This window comes from Ascaphus truei, chromosome 3 (assembly GCF_040206685.1).
Source record: "Ascaphus truei isolate aAscTru1 chromosome 3, aAscTru1.hap1, whole genome shotgun sequence".
Lineage (NCBI taxonomy): Eukaryota > Metazoa > Chordata > Amphibia > Anura > Ascaphidae > Ascaphus > Ascaphus truei.
In genome coordinates, this window is record NC_134485.1 from 270,100,536 (window position 1) to 270,123,235 (window position 22,700).

At 43.1% G+C, this 22,700-nt stretch overlaps 1 protein-coding gene across 1 annotated transcript in view; it reads right to left on the bottom strand.

The window, feature by feature from the left end:
- PCCA (propionyl-CoA carboxylase subunit alpha) overlaps positions 1-22,700 on the bottom strand; it is a 421,935-nt gene that overhangs the window by 283,589 nt on the left and 115,646 nt on the right. Inside the window, exons 7-10 of the mRNA XM_075590774.1 lie at positions 19,360-19,491; positions 14,335-14,371; positions 11,835-11,913; positions 1,247-1,349 (exon numbers count right to left, since the gene is read on the bottom strand). Of these exons, the coding sequence (XP_075446889.1) occupies positions 1,247-1,349; positions 11,835-11,913; positions 14,335-14,371; positions 19,360-19,491 (351 nt within the window). The remainder of the gene's footprint in view (positions 1-1,246; positions 1,350-11,834; positions 11,914-14,334; positions 14,372-19,359; positions 19,492-22,700) is intronic.

Sequence of the window (22,700 nt, forward strand, 5' to 3'; positions counted from 1 at the left end):
CTGAAAATCTGGCCTGTTTGCAGCCCTCGCGGACTGGAGTTGTGCAGGCCTGATGTAGTAGCTGCAAAGGAAAATAAGATCCTATCTGGCATTAAACGGGGAATGGATGGATGGAAGGGAAGTAAACATAATGTTGCCCCTTTATAAAGCATTACTAAGACCACACCTTGAATATGGAGTACAGTTTTGGCCACCACTACATAAAAAAAAAAAAAGACATGATAGAACTAGAAAAAGTGCAGAGAAAAGTCACCAAATTAATAAAGGGGATGGATGATCTGATTTATGAGGCATGGCTAGCTAATTTAGATTTGTTTACATTAGAAAAGGAGGAGGGGATATGAGAACTATATATAAATATATTCAGGGACAATACAAGGAGCATTCAAACTATTCATCCCAAGGGCAGTACAAACGACTCTGGGTCATCACTTAAGGTTGAAGTAAAAGACATTTTTCACCAGCAACAAAGGAAAGGGTTCTTTATAGGAAGGGCAGTTACAATGTGTAATTTATTACCCATGGCGACTGTGATGGCAGATACAATAGATATCTTTAAGAAAACGTTAAACATCTTTTTAGACAAGAAAGGTATACAGGGAAATATACCAAATAAGTAAACATGGAAAGGATGTTGATCCTGGGAGAAATCTGAGTCTATATTTCGAGTCATGAAAGAATTTATTTATCAAAATATTGTAAATACAAATACGGGATAAGTATCTGTGGTCTAAATTTAGCATAAAGTAGGTTGAACTTGGACGTATGCCTTTTCAACTTAATCTACTATGTAACTATGCAAGACCAATAACAACCCAAAATAGTACTGCACTTTTCAATACGCAAAAATCATTATGCATGAGGGCTTCTATCTAGTTATACGAATTCAGATCTGTTATGGATTTAATAGATATTAACCATAACATACAGTAACTGTTTTAACTATAACAGACTTGAATTCAATGCCATATTTGTAATGCATTAAATATCAATAAAAATGTCATTTTTTAAGTCGAGCAATCAGTTGTTTGTGTCATACATTGAGAGAAATCAAAACATTTCAACAGGATCTGTACTTTATCCACAGATCCTATGGAAACGGTTTAATTTGTCTGTGTTTAAGTTAATTTATGATACTATGAATGTGCACGTTTAAAATAATGCCATAGCAGTGTTAAAAAATATATATATTTATAAAGAAAACAGTGAACACTACAAAGTCGGAAGTAATTGTAACAGTACAAACCTGAATTTCTATGTGGCGTGGGTTGTCAATAAACTTTTCTATCAACAAACGGTCATCTCCGAAACTTGAGGCCGCCTCTTGTGCTGAAAATCTAAAACCTTCCCTAAAGATATAGAAATAAAAAAATAAAAATTTCACATACTGAATATCTTTGAGGAGAAATCAATATTTTAAACTCCTTTTGTATATACAAAGTGTTGCTCTCCCCTATGGCAGTTAAAGGGTCCGCTTAAGCTTTGTGCAATTTAATAAATCAGAACACAAATATACACAAAAAGCAGTTCACACCAAGATAAAAGATATATAAAAAATACCATGCAATTAGAAAAAAGAAATGTGGACAAAAGTATAGAACAAAAAATAGCATCATTTAAAATAGTGTGGTTATTCAATGGCAAGTCTTAAAAGTGGTAGACCTCAAATAGAATAAAATCCTAAACATGATATGATGTGTCGTTTTCACAGCTTAAACCAGGTCCAGAAAGTATTTGTTGTATTGTACCCTCATCTTATCTATTTGTTCTTCAATGATTTTACATAACTATTAGCACTGTGAGATCTGCAGTGACCTCTTCGTCCTTAATGCCTAAGGATTACTCTCATGCTCTTCTGTTGGTAGTTGAATGTCTACAGCGGTGTTCTATTGTTTAATTCTCCCAGAGTCCAACTTATCTTTTGGGGGTTATCATTTTATTAATAGTCCCATTTGTGTTATCACAGTAGATCCAGCAACAATAGAGCATACCCCTGCTCACATAAAACAATTACAATTTGATAGGTTATTACAACTCCCATGGATGTTAATCTGACAGCAACCTTTAATATACCATTCAGAAAGACATCAACATGACCCAAAGTCAATAAATCGCCGCACAAACAAGCGTGCTATACAGATACTTTCTGTAAAAGAGGTTTGTTTTAATTACTCTGTAAATAAACCACCAGACAACTCATTGATTGTTTTCTTTACTGTTTCGGCACTGAAGCATGTGTCTATTGATAACCCACAAGGGGATTTCTGTTTTAAAACAAATCAATTTGCCTAATTACATAATCTTTCCATCAGTTAACGCTATAATTAATAAATGATTAGTTCAGTAACACGCTTGGCATGTGTTTGCACACACATTTACTTAACCGGATGCACGTTTGAAACCTAGGCCAAACGATGATGTCTTACAAGTTCAAGACTAGCTACCGACACAAAGCTCACATCAGGAAAAGCGTTATCTGACTTGGAACAAGTAGTGTCGCCATCAAAGTGTTAGTATCAGAAAGAAGTCACGGGGATGATACATTGCAATTTTTAAAAAAAACTAGAAAGCCAAATAAAACGGAATAAGGAAAAGAAAAAAAAAACACGTTTCAATCATATGCTGCGCCCTTCTGCCATTCAAAGTCAAATGCTCATTCAGCCCATATGGATATACTTAAGGATACAAGATGAGCATTTTTGGCATGCATGCCACCATAGAAGAATTGAATGAGCTTGTACATCAAGCATAGAATGAGTCGAAGGCTTTGGGTATATTGCTATTCTGAGTAACTACGTTTTTGTAAAGTCTCTTCAAACTCTATAAAAGCGATACGGATTAAGAGCAAAGGTTAACAAACCTCTTGTAAAGTCAGTGTACTGTGGGTGGGGGACATCAAAAAGACCTCACAATCTGCGATTACCTTGAGGGCAAGCACTACACACCTTCAACATTGCAGTCATTATGATGCTTTGTTGATAGGACTATGATACAGGTATGTTCTACATTTTGGCAGCACAGTGCAAACGTCCAGGCTAAGGCTAGGTCCCGGCTGCAGCCAGGCGGCGTGCGCGCGCCTCTCACCAGCCCCTTACCTCCTCCCTAGCTGTCCCCAGTGGCGCCTCGCTCCCAGGCTCACTGCGACACGTCAGCCAGCAGGAGCAACAACAGGATTGTGTTCCCGTGTGGTGACGCGTCACATGGTGTTCCAGAGAGCCAAATCAGAAAGAATGATGGGTGGAGAGACAGACACTGGGAGGTAGAGCGGTACAAGGGGTAGAGAGGGAGAGAGACTGACAGGAGTGAGAATGGCACGAGGAGAGGGATGGTGGGGAGGATGCAAAGTGACACGGGGGAGAGGCCAAATATCTATAACTCACTTTTCACAGCACCTTACAGCCACGGAGAGAGGAGAGTGGCACGGAGAGAGGGACGGCCCCCCCTCCCCGTCATGGACGTGCCACCCCCTCACGTCATGGCTGCGCCCCCCTCGCATCACCTGGCCCGTTTTGGCCACACACCCCCTCCGAACCGAAAAAAGCTCCCTGCAGATTGCGGTTAAGTGCCGTACACACGCCGCCAGCACACAAGGCGCGCGCGCCGGTGCGTTCAGTGGCGCCTTAGCAAACTTTTTAGGTAGAGGATTAATAAAATTGAGATAATGTAATATTTTTTTGCCTGCGTTTCAAAATCAATTGTTCTTAAATTATTTTATTATTGCTGCAAATTTATTCTGTTTACCTAACAGATGCAGATGTAGAAAAGGACACTGGAATATGATTACATACATATTTTCATGATGTGTTCATGTGTGCTAGTAATTTGTAAGTGTATACTACGAGGATTCAAAGATGTGAGGAAACACACCTTTTCCTTAGCATTAACCCTTTGAGTGGTCATGGTGCCTGAACACGTGACCGCCATTTTGGAGGAAACGGAATAGGAGGGATCCGCCTCCGTTTACTCACTGGTCAGATCGTTTCCCGCACACTATAGAAAAGTGATCTTACCCAGAAAAAAAGCCCTTTGAGCATGATGTACTGATGCAGCGGCCGTTATTTGAACACATCACGGCGCCGATTTTGGGTTCTCTGCTATTCCCCACGCAGCATGAACGCGGCCAATCGCCCCAGGCACCCGCGCTTATCGCGGATGTTTTGTTTGAATTTCATGGATTCTGTTTCTTCGTTTGCAATAAAATGGATGAATTATAATGTGTACAGTACTGTGCTACTGTGTCAATTTCATGTTTTTAAAAGCCAGAACACTCAAATTCGTTTTTCTGCACTCGCCGCGCTCGCATCCTAGTGCGACGAGGCTGTAATTCATCCCGCGGTTTCAAATCGGGATTCCGATGTACATGACGCGTGAAGTGTTCGAATAACGGCCGCTGCATCAGCAGTTGCCGCTGGAGTGCCAGTCCCCATGATGCAGCGACTATGTCCTGGGGCAACCAAAGGGTTAAGTTTCACAATTAGGAAATATATTTCACCTTTTTTTTACTGCCAGGGGGACCTACAATGAAGATGACAGCGGTTTCCTTTAAAGGTTAAATATAACTGAGCTTGGTAGTCACACTTATCTCACAAAAAAACATGTTGCCAACAATTGAAGAGTATTATTGGCTTCTCTATTAAAATATAATCAGCCTCAAGGTTAAGAGGTTAGTTTTGTTTGTTTCAAAATAAAAAGTCGGAGGACAGGGAGCACAATAATGCATGGCCCTCAAGTGTTCCCTCAACCACGGGCAAATCCATCCTTGCCAGAATATCAATCGGTTTCCGTGTAAAGCACAAAATGACCCTCCTTTCTTTTCATGCTCTATACTTCTCTACACCTCCATATATCTCGATTCAGATCACTCACCACTCCCCCTACTCGCCTCTAAGGCTCAACCCAAGGTTGTCTCATCTTTCCCCCTTTTACATCTACAGCCCTCTCTGTTCTTCAACCCATTTCACTAATCCCTCCGTAACTATAGAAGGCTCTTCCACTCAGTACTTGTCAAGCACCTTCACTTTCCACATTGAGAGAAGCAGCTTATTAAATGATCAATGCCTCTACCAAGAACTCCACGTGCACTTAACCTCCCCCGACTGCACTTTTATTAATGCACGGTTACTCCTACTGTGTCTGCAAGTCTCCCAGTATACCACTTACATTGTAAGCTCTTCAGGGCAGGGTCTTCCTTTGCCTTATTGTAATTTACCTGTTGCACGTACCCCCACTGTTTGTCGTGTATTTACTTTGTATTGTCATTTTGTAAAAAGGGCTGCGTGCACTGTTGGCGCTGTATAAATAAAATTATATATACATACAAACATACGCGATATCAGGGATAGGGAAGGTTCCGGCTATGCATTACTTCCTCAGACATCACACAAAAAGAAGGAGCCTTTGAAAGAAGTCTCGGAATTATAGGTGTACAAACACATATAAAAAAAAAAAAAAAACTATTTAAATTAATAGGATATACTTGGGTTATGATAATACAAGTATTTTAAAATAAGTTTGATTGTTTAAAAAAACGTTGCCTCGTTATGTATATACATCTGAAGACTAATTGAAAAATGTAACTGGATAATAATAATAAAAAGAAGATAAAGGCAGGAAACCCCACCCCAAACAAACTTGCAAATATTTCCAGAAAAAAAAACAAAAAACTTGCCAACAATAAATGCCATTAGTTAGACCTTGGAAAGGCTGCCCCTAAAATCAACACATGGTGGAATTTCACTCATGAATTTCACACAAATTTCGCACGACTGCACAATTAATAAACTTACTAGCTATAAAAATCCACTGTTAAACATAGTAGCCATCTCACATTGAGGTATCCTTTCCACCTGCGTCACACAGCATGCAAAAAAAAAAAAAGAAAAACACCTTTATGTAGAAGAATATTAAAGCTAATATATATTATATATATTAAGAATATTAAAGCTAATATATATTATATCTTATACTATATTAGTGAAAGCACTGTATGTTTGCCTGCCTGCATGCATGCATGCATGCATGCCTGCCTGCCTGCTGGATGTCCGGTGTCCCTAGCGGCAATCTCATTGGTCCCTTGGCCCGCCCGCCCCCGCACACCTCTCATTGGCCTCACACACTCACACCACCCCTTTGGCCCGCCCCCCACACCTCTCATTGGCCTGAGGCGGAGTGACGGGCCAAAGGTCCAAAAAAATAAATCACACACACACACACACACACACACACACACACACACACACACACACACACACACACACACACACACACACACACACACACACACACACCTCTCCCCTCTCCCCTCTCCCCTCTCCAAATCACCTCTTCCCCCTCCCCAGCGGCATCACCTCTTCCCCCTCCCCAGCGGCATCACCTCTTCCCCCTCCCCAGCGGCATCACCTCTTCCCCCTCCCCAGCGGCATCACCTCTTCCCCCTCCCCAGCGGCATCACCTCTTCCCCCTCCCCAGCGGCATCACCTCTTCCCCCTCCCCAGCGGCATCACCTCTTCCCCCTCCCCAGCGGCATCACCTCTTCCCCCTCCCCAGCGGCATCACCTCTTCCCCCTCCCCAGCGGCATCACCTCTTCCCCCTCCCCAGCGGCATCACCTCTTCCCCCTCCCCAGCGGCATCACCTCTTCCCCCTCCCCAGCGGCATCACCTCTCCCTGCTCCAAATCACCTCTCCCCGCTCCAAATCACCTCTCCCCGCTCCAAATCACCTCTCCCCGCTCCAAATCACCTCTCCCCGCTCCAAATCACCTCTCCCCGCTCCAAATCACCTCTCCCCCCTCCCCGCTCCAAATCACCTCGCTTCCCGCAGCTGCCACGCGGCGCGTAAGATGGCGGACCCCCTTCCTCCCTCGCGGCGCCGAGTCAGACGGTGGCGGCGCCCGGAAGTACAGGTAGGTGTCGCTCCCCACCTCCGGCGCCAAACGGAACTAAAGAAAGGGCGCATCAACTGAGGTGTGTGTGTGTGTGTGTGTGTGTGTGTGTGTGTGTGTGTGTGTGTGTGTGTGTGTGTGTGTGTGTGTGTGTGTGTGTCACTGTCCACTGCCCCCCCCTCCTATCCACTGCCCCCCCCTCCTGTCCACTGCCCCCCCCTCCTGTCCACTGCCCCCCCCCTCCTGTCCACTGCGTCCCCCCTCCTGTCCCCCCTCCTGTCCACTGCCCCCCCCTCCTGTCCACTGCCCCCCCCTCCTGTCCACTGCCCCCCCCCCCTCCTGTCCACTGCCCCCCCTCCTGTCCACTGCCCCCCCTCCTGTCCACTGCCCCCCCCTCCTGTCCACTGCCCCCCCCTCCTGTCCACTGCCCCCCCCCTCCTGTCCACTGCCCCCCCTCCTGTCCACTGCCCCCCCCTCCTGTCCACTGCGTCCCCCCTCCTGTCCACTGCGTCCCCCCTCCTGTCCCCCCTCCTGTCCACTGCCCCCCCCTCCTGTCCACTGCCACCCCCCTCCTGTCCACTGCCCCCTCCCTCCTGTCCACTGCCCCCCCCCTCCTGTCCACTGCCCCCCCCCTCCTGTCCACTGCCCCCCCCTCCTGTCCACTGCCCCCCCCTCCTGTCCACTGCCCCCCCCTCCTGTCCACTGCCCCCCCCTCCTGTCCACTGCCCCCCCCCTCCTGTCCACTGCCCCCCCCCTCCTGTCCACTGCCCCCCCCCCTCCTGTCCACTGCCCCCCCCCCTCCTGTCCACTGCCCCCCCCTCCTGTCCACTGCCCCCCCCCCTCCTGTCCACTGCCCCCCCCCCTCCTGTCCACTGCCCCCCCCCTCCTGTCCACTGCCCCCCCCCCTCCTGTCCACTGCCCCCCCCCCCTCCTGTCCACTGCCCCCCCCCCTCCTGTCCACTGCCCCCCCCCCTCCTGTCCACTGCCCCCCCCCCTCCTGTCCACTGCAGGAAATGCAGGGGGAGGAATCCATGCCTTTGAGGCGCCCCCCCCCCCTCCCTTTGACGCCCCCCCCCTCCCTTTGACGCCCCCCCTCCCTTTGACGCCCCCCCTCCCTTTGACGCCCCCCCCCTCCCTTTGACGCCCCCCCCTCTCCCTTTGACGCCCCCCCCCTCTCCCTTTGACGCCCCCCCCCCTCCCTTTGACGCCCCCCCCCTCCCTTTGACGCCCCCCCTCCCTTTGACGCCCCCCCCTCCCTTTGACGCCCCCCCCCCTCCCTTTGACGCCCCCCCCCTCCCTTTGACGCCCCCCCCCCTCCCTTTGACGCCCCCCCCTCCCTTTGACGCCCCCCCCTCCCTTTGACGCCCCCCCCCTCCCTTTGACGCCCCCCCCCCCTCCCTTTGACGCCCCCCCCCCTCCTTTTGACGCCCCCCCCCTCCCTTTGACGCCCCCCCCTCCCTTTGACGCCCCCCCCTCCCTTTGACGCCCCCCCCCTCCCTTTGACGCCCCCCCCCTCCCTTTGACGCCCCCCCCCTCCCTTTGACGCCCCCCCCTCCCTTTGACGCCCCCCCCTCCCTTTGACGCCCCCCCCCTCCCTTTGACGCCCCCCCCTCCCTTTGACGCCCCCCCCCTCCCTTTGACGCCCCCCCCTCCCTTTGACGCCCCCCCCTGCCTTTGACGCCCCCCCCTGCCTTTGATGCCCCGCGCGCACACACTGACTGACTGCCGCACGCACGCACACACTGACTGACGCGCACACAAAGCCTGACTGACGCACGCACACACTGACTGAGGCACACACTGACTGTGTGTGCGTCAGTCAGTCTGTGTGTGTTTGTGTTTCTGCCTCAGACTCACTGACGCGCGAGCAAACACACAGTGACTGACGCACACACGCTACATGAAGCTGTAAAGGAGGGAGGGAGGGAGGGAGGGGGGGGACTGGATTGATGTGAATGGGGGACAAACAGAGAGAGGGGGGAGGAGAGAGAGGAACGGGAACATTACATCCCGGGCAACGCCGGGTCTCTCAGCTAGTAATATATATTAGCTTTAATATTCTTCTACATAAAGGTGTTTTTCCTTTTTTTTTGCATGCTGTGTGACGCAGGTGGAAAGGATACCTCAATGTGAGATGGCTACTATGTTTAACAGTGGATTTTTATAGCTAGTAAGTTTATTAATTGTGCAGTCGTGCGAAATTTGTGTGAAATTCCTGAATTCATGAGTGAAATTCCACCATGTGTTGATTGTAGGGGCAGCCTTTCCAAGGTCTAACTAATGGCATTTATTGTTGGCAAGTTTTTTTTTTTTTCTGGAAATATTTTCTGGAAATATATACAAACTCTCACATTTCCACACCCACCCACACCATTTATATCCCTCTCACTCCACACAAACCTTGTGTAGAGCACTGTTTATACTGTGGGCTCTCCATTCATTTTTATTCACACTGATACACATACACACTCTTTCTTCACTTGCTTTCAGTTACCCTTTGACACCTCTAGCCATACACACATCCACACCGGGGGAAGGAGAAGCACAGATAACATTCCAAGAGACACTGTTTTTAAGTTATCCTTGCTTCATTCATTGTAACATCGCCGGAAGAAGAGATCAGTGTATCTCGAAAGCTCGCACAAATAAAAGCATTTCGTTAGCCACAGAACGGTATCATCTATTTATTTTTTGAGTATATATATATATATATATATATATATATATATATATATATATTATATATATGCAAACACAACTGTATGCTCATCTGCATGTCTTAGGCAGTTCTGCAACCCCGCCTTTCCCCATTATCACCCAGCATACAGCACTTCCACTGCAGCAAGGGATTCTGGGAAATGACATGCAAATGAGCACACAGTGTCACTTTTTGCCTCAAAAACCATTTTTAACATGGTTCCCTATAGGCTTAAGCTTGCTGCATGGTCACAGCTTTGAGCACAGCCAGGGTTAAGGTGCATACCCAGAAAACCACCCACAGACAGCTGTTTCGACCTTGATGGGTCTCATCAGTGTGGGGTTGATTTTAACTGGATATGCATAAGAGGCTATGGGATAGGCTATACCATAATACTGAGTTAAGTTATGGTGAGTAAAAAAAGTGACAAAAACCCTCCACAGGAAAGCAAATATGCAAATACAACTGTATGCTCATCTGCATGTCTTAGGCAGGTCTGCAACCCCGCCTTTCCCCATTATCACCCAGCATACAGCACTTCCACTGCAGCAAGGGATTCTGGGAAATGACATGCAAATGAGCACACAGTGATATATTGCCACATACGCCATCTGTGATATAAAACTCTGAATAGCAACAATTAAAAATGATAAGCAAGTGGCGTCTTCTGACACGTGATCGCCTGAATGTTCTATGTTAACCAAAAAACCTTATCTGGCATTTTAGATTTTAACACTGAAACCGCTCCCTCCCCATTCGTTATCTTATCTCAGATCACATTAAATCCACTTAGCAAAGTACTTTGTACTTTATCAGAAGCCTCTCCACTTGGCCTAACCTCTCTTAACCTTTCTAATGTATACTCAGTCATCATACTACTTCAGTAATTAGGATCCTGAACCACAGGTACAATTTGCTACTTATATGTTGCTTGGCTAGGTGTCAAGCAATAAGCCTTGCTTTGGTAACAATACAAAACAAAGCATTCCTACATGTGGGACATACTGCCCAAGTAACACAGTAACTTTCTGGACTAGAAAAACTAAAGTGAAGAAGATTGTGAAACAGTGTTCTTTTTTGTTTTTTTAAAAGCCACGCTACCTTGAAAGAATAAACGTGAGATAATGTGTGGAAATAAAGGTTCCTCATAGAAATATTTTTATTAGAGCAGGCGAGCCAACTCCAGTCCTAAAGGGCCACCAACAGATCAGGTTTTTAGGATATCCCTGCTTCAGCACAGATGGCTCAGTAGAAGCCTGCACCACCCATGCTGAAGCAGGGATATCCTGAAAACCTGACCTGTTGGTGGCCCTTGAGGACTGAAGTTGCCCACCCCTCTATTAGAGCTTCAATGAAAGAGTGAAAGAAATCGGCCAGATAAAACTCTTTACAATTTCAAAACGGGTTTCATTTATTACATTTGCACATTTTGGCCAAAGGCCCAACTGCAAGAATCACAATTACAAGTATGACAAATAAACTACACACATTACATTGCGTTGACTCGCAGAACTAATTGATGAGAAGGATGTTGTAGCCCTTTTCCAAGTCAATAGGCTTTGCTGTTGTGTTTAAGAATAAAATAAAAAGATTTACCAGTGCCCACATAAATGTTGTCAGAATCTTACAATGTGCGATGTATGAAACGTTGAAAGTAAATGCAATACGCCGTATTTCCTTCCTGAATCTATAGAATTATTGGATCTTGATCCAGTATTGCTTTTGTGTTATGCTTTTTTTTAAAGAAACGTCTGATTCTCAGTAGTCCTGCATTCCTACAGAAAATGGAGACTTAGGAATGAAGTACACAATTACATGATGGGGGCAGATTGTCAATGCTGAATATGAAGATTGGCAATACTGAATGTATGCCTTGCCAGAAATGCCCATGCCGAGGCCTCAACCAGACCATATTAATAAATACTGTGTGGCCATACAAGGCTTTGTGTTCCAACAAACGACACACTCATTTATTGGAAGCATATAAAGTACAAACGGTCCCCAATATTAACCAATGAAAGAAAATAACAATGAAACAGTTACAACTTTTACACACCAAACAAACCAAACTAATTTCCCCAATAGTATTTACAAAGGCTTTTTGCCCAAAGAAGAGAGACAAGAGAAGGACTGAAGCTCTCCATTTATTCTATATTACTTTGAACTGACAGCTTAGCAGATTTCCAAAATGTGGTGATGTAAGATTTGGTAAATGCAGCATTAAATCAGGGTTAGGACTGCGGACAACATCTCACCTGGTCTCTTCATCATCCCAAGCAATCCTCATGCCTTTCCCACCGCCACCTGCTGAGGCCTTGATCATAACAGGGTAGCCTAACAGCAGGGAACAATTAGACAGAAGTTCAGACTTTGATCATTTGGTCATATGAACATGACAGTTTGCCACATGTCCCATGTTACAGTAAACAATACCTCGTTTGTTAACTCCTTGGTGTCTGGAGGAACCTAAAAATACACTTGAGGAATGTGGTGCTGGTCCCTCCAACACAAAAGGGGTTACAGGTCAGTCAGAAATAAAATGAGTATTTGTAGTCGGATGAGTGATAATCGAGGCTACAAACTATAATGGAGGCCAACATGCTGTTATTGTCAACATTATTTTAAGTGTGACTAACATCATGTTACATTTATATTATATTGAAATAAAACAACCAAATACTCAGTCAGATATAATAAGGAAAACATTTTGAAAAATAATGCAGCAATTCATGTGGATATTTTTTCTACTTCCTTTGGGTATCTACAATTTTTAACACTAGCTAACTTTATTAAACAGCTTGCAAAAATTGTGTGCACCTATATACATGTATGCTTTTATGCATTTTACCTTTGTTCATATATGTGCCCACGTTTAGAGCCAAGAACTCACAAGTGAGATCCAAAAGCTAGCAAACGGGGGAAAAAATATGTGAATAATGAAAACCTTTTCACGCGAGATACCACTGAACTGTATGAGGCAACAGATACTGAAAATGAGCCTGCTTTCCAGTGACTGAGTGACATTAAACAAGTCAGACTAGACGTGTATACATAAACATACACTCAGACATTCATTCTACAACTTCACAAGATGACAGGAACGGCTGTCTTAGACCTGGATAGTGACATAATCTACCCCTTCTTAATGTACTGGGAATGGAAAAACAACTTGCATAATATCTGGGTATTACCATCTTGTGAAGAACATTCAGGATGTAAACAAAAATGGGTGAAAACATTGTAGCATAAAGTGACAGCAATGTTCCCCGGTTATTTGTCACCCCCTCTTCAGTCCCCTTCTAGATTACGTGCAATTGTTTTTCCAGCTTCATTCAAATTACAGGTAGTGTATGTATTATTTGTTACTTAGTCAAGAAATAGATCATCAGACCTGTAAATGATGAACTCAAGGCTAATTTAAAACATGTGAAATGTTTTTTTTAATCAGTTCTGTATTATTAGATAAGTGACTGTTATTTTTTTGTTTGTTTGTTTTATTCAATTCTTAATGCCATTTTTATGATTTTTAAAGCATCCTTTGATTTCTACAGCAGCTTTTAGCCCACCTCCCAAGCCGTGCAAGATCTTTGCAACACTTTCCTGTTTATGATCGTTTGCTGACAATATTCCCAGCAGTTTGAACTGTAAAACAGTAACAATAGATAATGTTACCTTAGTGATATAAGGATACATTGTGGCTGCTGAGTTACACTGACAAACAGCCATTATGTTAGGCACACCATCAGGGTGTTTACAGATTTATAACAGGGGCACCAAACGATTGCCAGCATAGGTAAGAATGTAGAATTATACATCGTCGCATGCTTTACATACAGTATACAAATAAGAAGAAAAAAAAGGAAAATATCGGAAAGTAGTATTGCTGCTATACCAATTCTGTATCAAGTGGTCCACTGGAAATACCCTATTACTGTGCATCACAAATGAAGCCGTGCCAGCAGCCCCCTGCCCCCATACATTTTAAGGTACATCAGATTATCCCCATATGGGGCACTTTCTGTGAAGGTGTATGAGGCAATGATTTGCCGTGCTGACATGAACCCTGTCCTCTGGCAGCTTTATTGCCAGAATATAACTGGGACGTAGGAAGTCTGCTTAACTTGCCAGTGACCATAACTGCTCTGCCATTGGTAGATGGCAGACTGCTATTTCACACCCTGTTAGTTCTAAGCCTGTAATGTTAACATCGCATTAGAATTGCATTGTAAAGGAATGCATTGCACTCCCTCTTCAAGGTAAAGCGTTCAGAGTATAAAATGATTGCTAAATCTCACATTAGAATCATGCAGATATGGTGTCAACAAAACAAGTGACAATGGAATTTAGTAATACTTCTCAGATCAAGGTCAATAGATTAATTTGCTGGCTCGTACTACATGGTGGAATTTCCATCTGGTCCAAAACGTGAAAATACCAAACACGAAAAAAATCTGATTGCTGTTTGATGACGGAAACGTACTTTTGGAGCGAAACAAACTATCCTTGCACACTTTGCAACATTCAGTATCAAACGAGCCTTCATAACCAACCAATTTGCCAAGATAACATGTGGTGTTTGTAAGAGGGGGAAAAAAGGCGCTAATGCACGAGTTCTTCAAGAGCCGTGGGCAAATGAGATCTTAAACTATTAAAACATTATTTGTTCTATAGGGATTACCTATTACACATTTCATTTAGTCAACCATGTCTGCTAAGAGGCATACAAATCCCACCATAGCTAATTTAATAACTTACCAATTTCCCTTGCAATTCTGACAGCTTCATCTGCATCCTGTAAAAGCAGGAAATGAGACCCAACGTTAATCCCATCAGCCATTGCACTGTGTCCTTAGGGCAGTCGTATATTGCACTACTGTCTCCTCTGATTCATTTAATGTTTGATTTTACAACCTTGTGACCCTTTTCATTCGGAGGAATGTAAAATTAATACCATAAGTGGAATGTAAATTCTACCCTCATCATTATTATGCTGCGAAAAAAACTCAAAGCGCTTCCAAATCAGCTGACAGGAAGCCGGGCTGCCATTGGGAGATTATTTTCTGCAGTGGCAAAAATGAAGTGATTACATTTCAGAGGTTACAATAAATAATGGGCCATAAATCAGGCCATTATAGGCTGTCTTCTAGAGCTTGTTTCTGTCTCCTCTGTGTGTCATGTTTTCCAGGAAGCTGTCAGCAGGGGGAGTTCATTCTCTATTGTTTCATGGGATGTGGGTTTTAACAGGTCCTGCTCAAAAAGGAATAATGAAGCTAAATAAAAATAAAAAAAAGTTGTAAAAAAAAAATAAAATAGTCCAGTACAAAAAAAGAAATAAAGTTGGTGATCCCAACTATGGCAAAAAAAAAAAAAAAAAAGTTACTTTTTTTATAGCAAATAATAAAGTCAATATTGTTTAAACACTGCATGCTTGTGTGCCACTAAAAGAAACATCAATCACAAAATATTTCAAAATATTCATCAAATCTAAAACACATATTGAAGATCCAAAGACAACTTTAATATGATAATTAAAAATGAAACGAAGCCAAATACTTATAAAAATTTCAAAAACGCACAATAAACTTGAAAATAGCTTTGGTTTTAATGTGCACGAGTGCCTGATGTCCAGTTCAGTATATTAAGATCAAAGCCCGTTGGTTCTTTAAAGATGATACATGTATTGGTTTATGTTTTCAGGAACATGCAGACTCCTTTTCCTTTTGCCCAATAATAAAAGAAAATCCTCTTTTAAATAAAAAAAGAAAAAGCGAAGGTCTTCAGCGCCTTGTTACAGACTCGTGAAGAATAAGGACGCTAGCAGGGGAAGTTGGCAAAAAATTTAATTTCCTTTCATTAACTAGTCTGTTCCACAAATCGGTGCTTGTTAAGTTCAAAGCAGTCTTGAGAGCAACCTTAGTTTTAAGTCCCTTTACTCCGAGCAGTCACATCTGCTAATGAGATTTTTCAAAATAACAATTGTTTTCAAGTCATAGATAAATTCACCCCCCCCTCTCCCCCCCACCCCCCCACAAAAAAGTATAGGTTTACTGTTTTATTACACCTCATTGCTTTCTATGGCCCTGTGTTCTTCAAAATCTAGCTTAAAGGGATGAAATTCATGAAAAAGGGTAATTTAAGAATGTTAGTGGTTGCTACACATTGAGTTTGAAGGTTCTTTGTTCCTGCCCGTGACAGTTATGCGAGAATACTTCCCTTAATAGCCTCTCTGTCAGGAAGTGTTAAACCTGCCAAATGCAGACAATTAGAGCCTCTTGAGCAAAATGCAGGAAGAGTGATGACTGATGAAGAGCCGCGATTATAGCCGCGTTGGAAACTTTTCGCATTTCTTTACGCTTGCAAATCTGATCACGTTTGCAAAACGCAATTAAAGGATAAAGGCAAAAACCGGGTTGTTTGTATTTAGTTACCTGCAAAAGGCAAACGTGAAAACTTCAAGTGAGCATGAGACGAAACGCATATTATAAAGAATTTAAGGAGCTTAATGACTTCACCCCTTTACGCTCCTGAAGAGGCTTGTATACATTGCTGAGCTCTTTCATTCTAGCTTCACAAACACATACATTGTGTGTCTGTGTCTACGCACACACGTGTGTGTGTGTGTGTGTGTGTGTGTGTGTGTGTGTGTGTGTGTGTGTGTGTGTGTGTCTGTCTGTCTGTCTGTCTGTCTGTAGGGGGGGTTGCATATGTAACACACAGTGATGCTCGAATAATATTTAGATGTACAGCTATAAATGGATCACATTTTCCAATTGCTAGGCAAAGAAGGGTGTGTTGCTAGGAAAATTTAACACTTTGTAATTTACTGTGGAGAGAACACAAAAAAGTGGCTCGGTGTTAAATAAATAAATAAATAAAATAAAAATATAATGTATACATTAAATATACAGCTCAACCCCATTATAACGCGATCAGTCACAACACGAATCCGCTTATAACGCGATGCAGACGTGGCTCCCAATTTTTGTATTTATGAATACTTTACAACACGATTATTTGTATCTTAAATACTTTATTGTACAATGCATACAATTGTACATTATTTCTAACGCGGTCCACTTATAGCGCGATGTGATTCTTTGGCTGTATATCTATATACTCGCACACACCATGGGGCCGTATATCCCGGTTTTGTGAAATGTTTCACATTGCAAAGGCCTGAAATCACTGTGCTGGTTTATCTTCCCCCTCCTAGTTTATAAAGGTCTTTGAAGGGAAAGGCAAATCCAAGTCACACAAAGTTAAAGAAATGTTGCACCGAGCTAAAGCTTTAAACATATTGTTTTTTTATTCTCTTCAATTGTTATTGAAGAGTTTAGCAAGGTGTAAGCAAAGAGATTGCAGCATCTATTTTTCCTAGAATTACAATGGCCATATAATCAGTGTTGTTATGAACATTGCTTATTCTACGGTTGGATGAAAGCTTCTTTAGTATAAGAAGGAATAACCAGTGTAATAAGCAACGGTAACAATCACACACAAGCCGCTACCATTTCTCTATACAACATGCAATATTCTGAGATTTGTATGCAGAAGTTTTATCTAGGGACAACAATGTTTGCTGTGCTCCACAAAATTACAATGCAACGTAACTAAATTACAAACAATGGGGATAAAAGCCACAACTAAAGGACGACATGAGGCAAAAGGGAGACGCTGCCCAAGAAAGCTTACAATCTAAGTGGCAACGGTCATTATTTATTATTTGTTAAACACAGATGCTATTTTTGTACATCTCACTTTATTAGTAATTATAAACAAAAATATGAACAAATGTTTCAATTGTTATTTCTCTGTAACGTTTAGAACCCTTTTGGTGCAGAGTATGTATGTATGTATGTATGTATGTATGTATGTATGTATGTATGTATGTATGTATGGGCCAATGACCGTTGCTTATCGTATTTGAGTACTTTACAAAGCTTTATAGAGTTAGGGCGCAAGTGTAGATGGGATTGGAGATGTTTTCTATGATCCATAGGTGTACATGACTCCCAAAAAAAGAGTGTGTGCGCGTGTGATATATATATATATATATATATATATATATATATATATATATATATATATATATATGAGCATGTGGAGAGAGAGAGTGTGAGAGAGAGAGAGAGAGAGAGAGAGAAGAGAGAGAATAGAGGGGAAGAGGGCGCGTAAGGGGGTGTGAGGGGAGAGACGGGGGGGGGGGTGAGGCTCCCCAGAATGTCACAATCTAATTCTGGGGTTCCCTAAGCACTACGGAGTGACAGCATCCCAAGCCGGAGCCATTGCTGTTGGAGAGTCTATCTCCGTTTATGGCTATGCTGGTTTGAGAACACTTCTGACCGCTTGAGCCCTTACCGCTCAATCTGGGAACTTTCTGAGTGTGACTGCAACTTGTAGAACGTTCGGATTTGCAGTGTTCTATCTTACAAGAGGGAAGGTTTCTACAGAGGCGGTGATCCTGTGTCCGGATGGTTGTATGAAGGAGAAACCCCACAGCTGTTACCTGTGACACTTGCCAAAGAAACCAGTTCCTGACTCCTGGACCCTCAGCTGCCGAGTGGTAATTTGTGTGCTGTGCACACTCAATGTTGATGTTCTAGCTCCCTGATGTACGCAGAATATTTATCCTCAATTTAATATATTTTTATATTTGACATACTTCACGATTTGCGTTTTGCGCTGTTTTTTGTTTCCATTTCCTTAGAGCTGAAGTTTGTATCTTCAGTTTAAGTATAGTGTCCGTCATCCTAGCCTGGATTTATTTCTGTGCACGTCTTATTACTGTAGCACAATACTGATGGTGTACACCGAACATTACAAGGTGAAATGAAACATCACTGCTAATATAGCCATGTACTGAAGTGCAGGTTTTAAAAACACACTTTGTAACCTATTCCAGCTTCGCATTACAAAGCCAGTAATAACTGGTCAAAATAGCTGTCTGTGAGTAGGGTTGCTGGCTATGCACTTCTGTAACCCAGGCTGCGATGAAAAGCTGTGTAATGCGGCAGGCATAAGCTCATAGAGGTCCCTGTTCAAATAGATATGAAGTAAAAGGTGACCCTGTGTTCTCATTTGCATGTCATTACCCAGAATCCCTGGCTGCAGTGGAAGCACTGTATCCTAAGGTCCGTAATATAGTGCGTGCGCGGCACTTATAATTGCCTGGCGTGCACGGTAGTGAGCGGTGGCGTGGCAGATCAAAGCAAATACCTGAATTTATATTTTCGCGCTGCTGCCGCATCACGTGACACTTTTTAGCCAATCACAGCATGGCTGGGATAGGCAGGGGGAGTTCCCGGGGGCAGGAGGAGCAGGGCAAGTTAGAGCGCTTACAGCCAAAACACTTTAGTACATTATCTCAGAGATCATACAGCTTTGTAATTGCCACTGCATTCAATACTGCAGTACTCTACAGATCTTCATCACAATTGACTGTAAAAGCCTCTATGCTAGCAAGTGAACCTGTCGCTCACGGCACGGATCCGAACACACAAAAAGTGTGCGGCACGTGCACGAGCATTCGCACACACGCGAGCGCGCCAACTATAAAACAAGCCTAAGAGATGATGGGGAAAAGCAGGGTTGCAGACCTGTCTGAGACATGCAGACAGGTCGCACATGCGCACAAGTGATATTAATATTTGCCGATTCTGGCATTGGAAGAGTGCTGCTTGCGAGATTGGAAATGAGCTTTTCTTAGTGCTGTACACAGAGCCTGCCTTTGAGGTTTAGGTGCTGTATCTGGGCCAGATAACAGCAAAAGCAGTTTCTCACCTTGACCACTCCATCAAAGCCAGGAATGGTGTTGACCTTTGCATTCTTGGCTAATAGCTTGCTTTCAATCTTGTCTCCCATGGCTTGAATAGCATACGTGTCAGGTCCAATGAAGGTGACGCTTTCTGCTGCCTGTGGAGAGAATGAAGGTTTTTACGTTTACTACAAAAACATATTAGGTGTTCGCTATCATTTCACACTTCAGAGGAAATTTAAAAAAAAATTTTTTTAAATAATGCACGTGGCATTTAATGCAATTTAAAAAAAAGATATCTAGTTCACAAACAGAAACAAATGTTTAAGACTGCTGCCCAAACCACTTTTTCTCTAGATCCTTTCCTGCTAATGTAGCCTCTTCATGCAATCTGCAGTGGCACTTTGCTTTCACTCCAATGCAAAGCCCTCCAGGAATAACTGCTTGTAATTTTGTGGGCTTTAATTTGTGTTGTAAATCCCGCCTGTGTTTTTATGTCAAGCGTCAGACAAATTAATAAACTGCTTGATTGACAAAACGCGAGGCCTTTTGTAAGATTTTTTTTTTTTTTTTTCAACTAAATGCACTTCTATATTTCAGCTGAAAAGTTAATCTCCCACGGCGTCTTTATCCATTTCAGGGACATGTTTTCTTTAGAAAGAACATTCACATCCAGAGTATGAAAATAGCCATGTAGTTATTACTACTAATAATAATAATATGTGCCAACGGTTTCCCGGAGAAAACGTAAAAGTTCAACGTTGATCCCTTCTCAGGATCTACTAAAACCTAAAAACAGAGATGTTATGCACATGAGCTTTTAAGACAGCACGGATCTATTCTCGATATATAGTAACTTGGATACAGTTTGTAAACATGATCTCAAAAACATGATATACAACAATACCAAGCTAAACATTTCACAAACCAAAAGCAAGCATCAGCTTTGAAATTATGTGACTACCAAGTTAAATAATATAGCTGTTTTTGTGTACTTAGTAATACAAGGGTATAAACACACCACAGAGTTTCACAAACATAGTTAATAAATTGCAACCTCGTTACATTTTTTCCCCTCTGGCTTGAGACGAAGAGGACGTGTTTTGCCCAAGATAACTTTGCTACGTTTCAACCCAGCGTCACCCACTTAACAGCCAGACACCATTAGTACTACAAGAATGAATCGCCCCTTATAAAATGCTTAATTATATCGTTCCTTATCAAAGTATCCAAGAATGAAAAATGGAAAGATACATATTTGTACATTAAACAATGATTATTGTAACAAGTGCAGTTAGAGCTAGCCAAGTAGAATTTGCAAAGTATTAGTTAGTATTCCTATTTTCTACCTACCCAGCATCTATGTACTGTATGTACGTATATATATCACTGCAATATAGGTTTTCACAAACCTTAAACCTTTGGAATTCACTAGTACTATTCTATATACTGTATGTATCTATTATTGCAGCCCTTTACAGAACAGACATTAAAATACAAGGAACCCTAGAAACGTAATACAAGGAAAAGCAGGCAAAAGAGCAACAAAGGACTTGCATTATAAAACATGCCATTGTGTCACTAAGGCTACGCTTATAGTCGCAGGCGACTGGGACGGTGACGTCAGGCTGCGGTCACTGGAAAAATCAAATTGAGATGACTTCCAGCGATCGTGACCAAGCTGTCGCTCTGTCGCGTCACGCTTACTATAACAGCGGCAATGCATTTGTTTTGACGTCAACGTCGCTGTCGTCGGCACTATAAGCGCAGCCTTAGTCCTTTTTTTTTTTTTTTAAGAAAAACAGCAAACAAGTTAAAATATATGTTTAGGTATGAATGAGCATCCGAAAATTGTATATAAATATGCATAATATAAAAAAATATATATAATTTTTCCACACTTCATAATATATACAATTAGACTTCAGATAATTAGGTGTGAGTTGAAAAAGACAGCAACATCTGATATACACCATACCATTTAGTGCTGCCACATGACACTTCGCACTACAGTGTGGAGTTTTCCTGGAGGGGAAAAGTCTAATCTATTAATTAGCACTTTTTCAGTACAAGCCATAATTATAACTGATGAGGTCATTCTTCCATGCTAAGATTGTAACTAAAATGTGTTTGCTTAACTGTTTAACTAGTACACACACACACCATCTTACTGATGATACAGAATGATGCATTAGAACGCTGAATATCACAGCGTTTCCATAGCGGAGATTACTCACAATATCACAACATAACATGGCGGGTTTAAATAACCCTGGCTACACGTTTGTGTAATAAATATATATATATAAATAAACCAACAGACCACTCTCAGCGTGTCGCACTCCCGTCGCGCGCACGCACGTCTCTTAAAGAGATAAACACCTATAAAAATGCCTGGACTAATCTCAGGGTGGCTACACCTGAGTTTCACCCTGCCTCAGCCTCACAGGTCTACCTATATCTGTGCCACTCCTCCTTGCTCTCCCTGATTGGTTCCCTTCGGTATATATGCTTCAGTCACACTCTGGTCGTTGCTGAGCATAGACCTTTCTATGCACGGTGCTCACTTGCAGCCTGAGTACCTGTCTACATTATTCCGAATACCTGTTGTGACCCTTCTAGTACCTGACCGTCTCTTCTTGTTCCCCGGAACCTTGGCTTGGCTAACGGACTTCTATGCTCTCTACTCCACGAACTCGGCTTACGGACTCTGCTACTCTACGCTCTCCAATCCTCGACTACGGCTTACGGATCTCGACCATTCTACGCTCTCCAATCCCGGACCATAGGCAAGTACCCGCTACCCTCTCCACTCTCCTATCCTGACCCGGCTACGTTCACGACCCTGCAATCCGGACCCACCCCCGTGGTTTACGGCGGTGGTTATATATATTCCCCACCTCGGCCCCGCGGTCCAGTCCAGGTTGCAGTGAGCATCCGTGACACTACTATACACACATAATGCTAGCTAACCCATGAGTGTGGAGGCATGAAATCAGCCTCCTATCACTCAGACCGGCCGGTCAATTACCATAAGAGGTTATAGATAACCCTAACTATAAGGAATATATATATGAAAGTCTAAGTCAACATATAGCAGAACTTGATAATGTGCACAGAGTGAAACAATCAGAGGTAATAAACAATTGTCCACGTGGCCAACAATAAGATAGGCAAAATTGTATCCTCTAATGGTAAAGACTAGGATACTTAGCACAAGTCCAATAGTAATGTCCTTAGTCAGGGATCAGCTGATAGAGATGTAGCTGAGGATACAGCACCCACAAAGCACGCGCTCTGTTGTAACTGGGAGCGCCACGAGTACCTTCACAGTGGGGAAGAATGACAAGATCAGGGACAAAGCAGC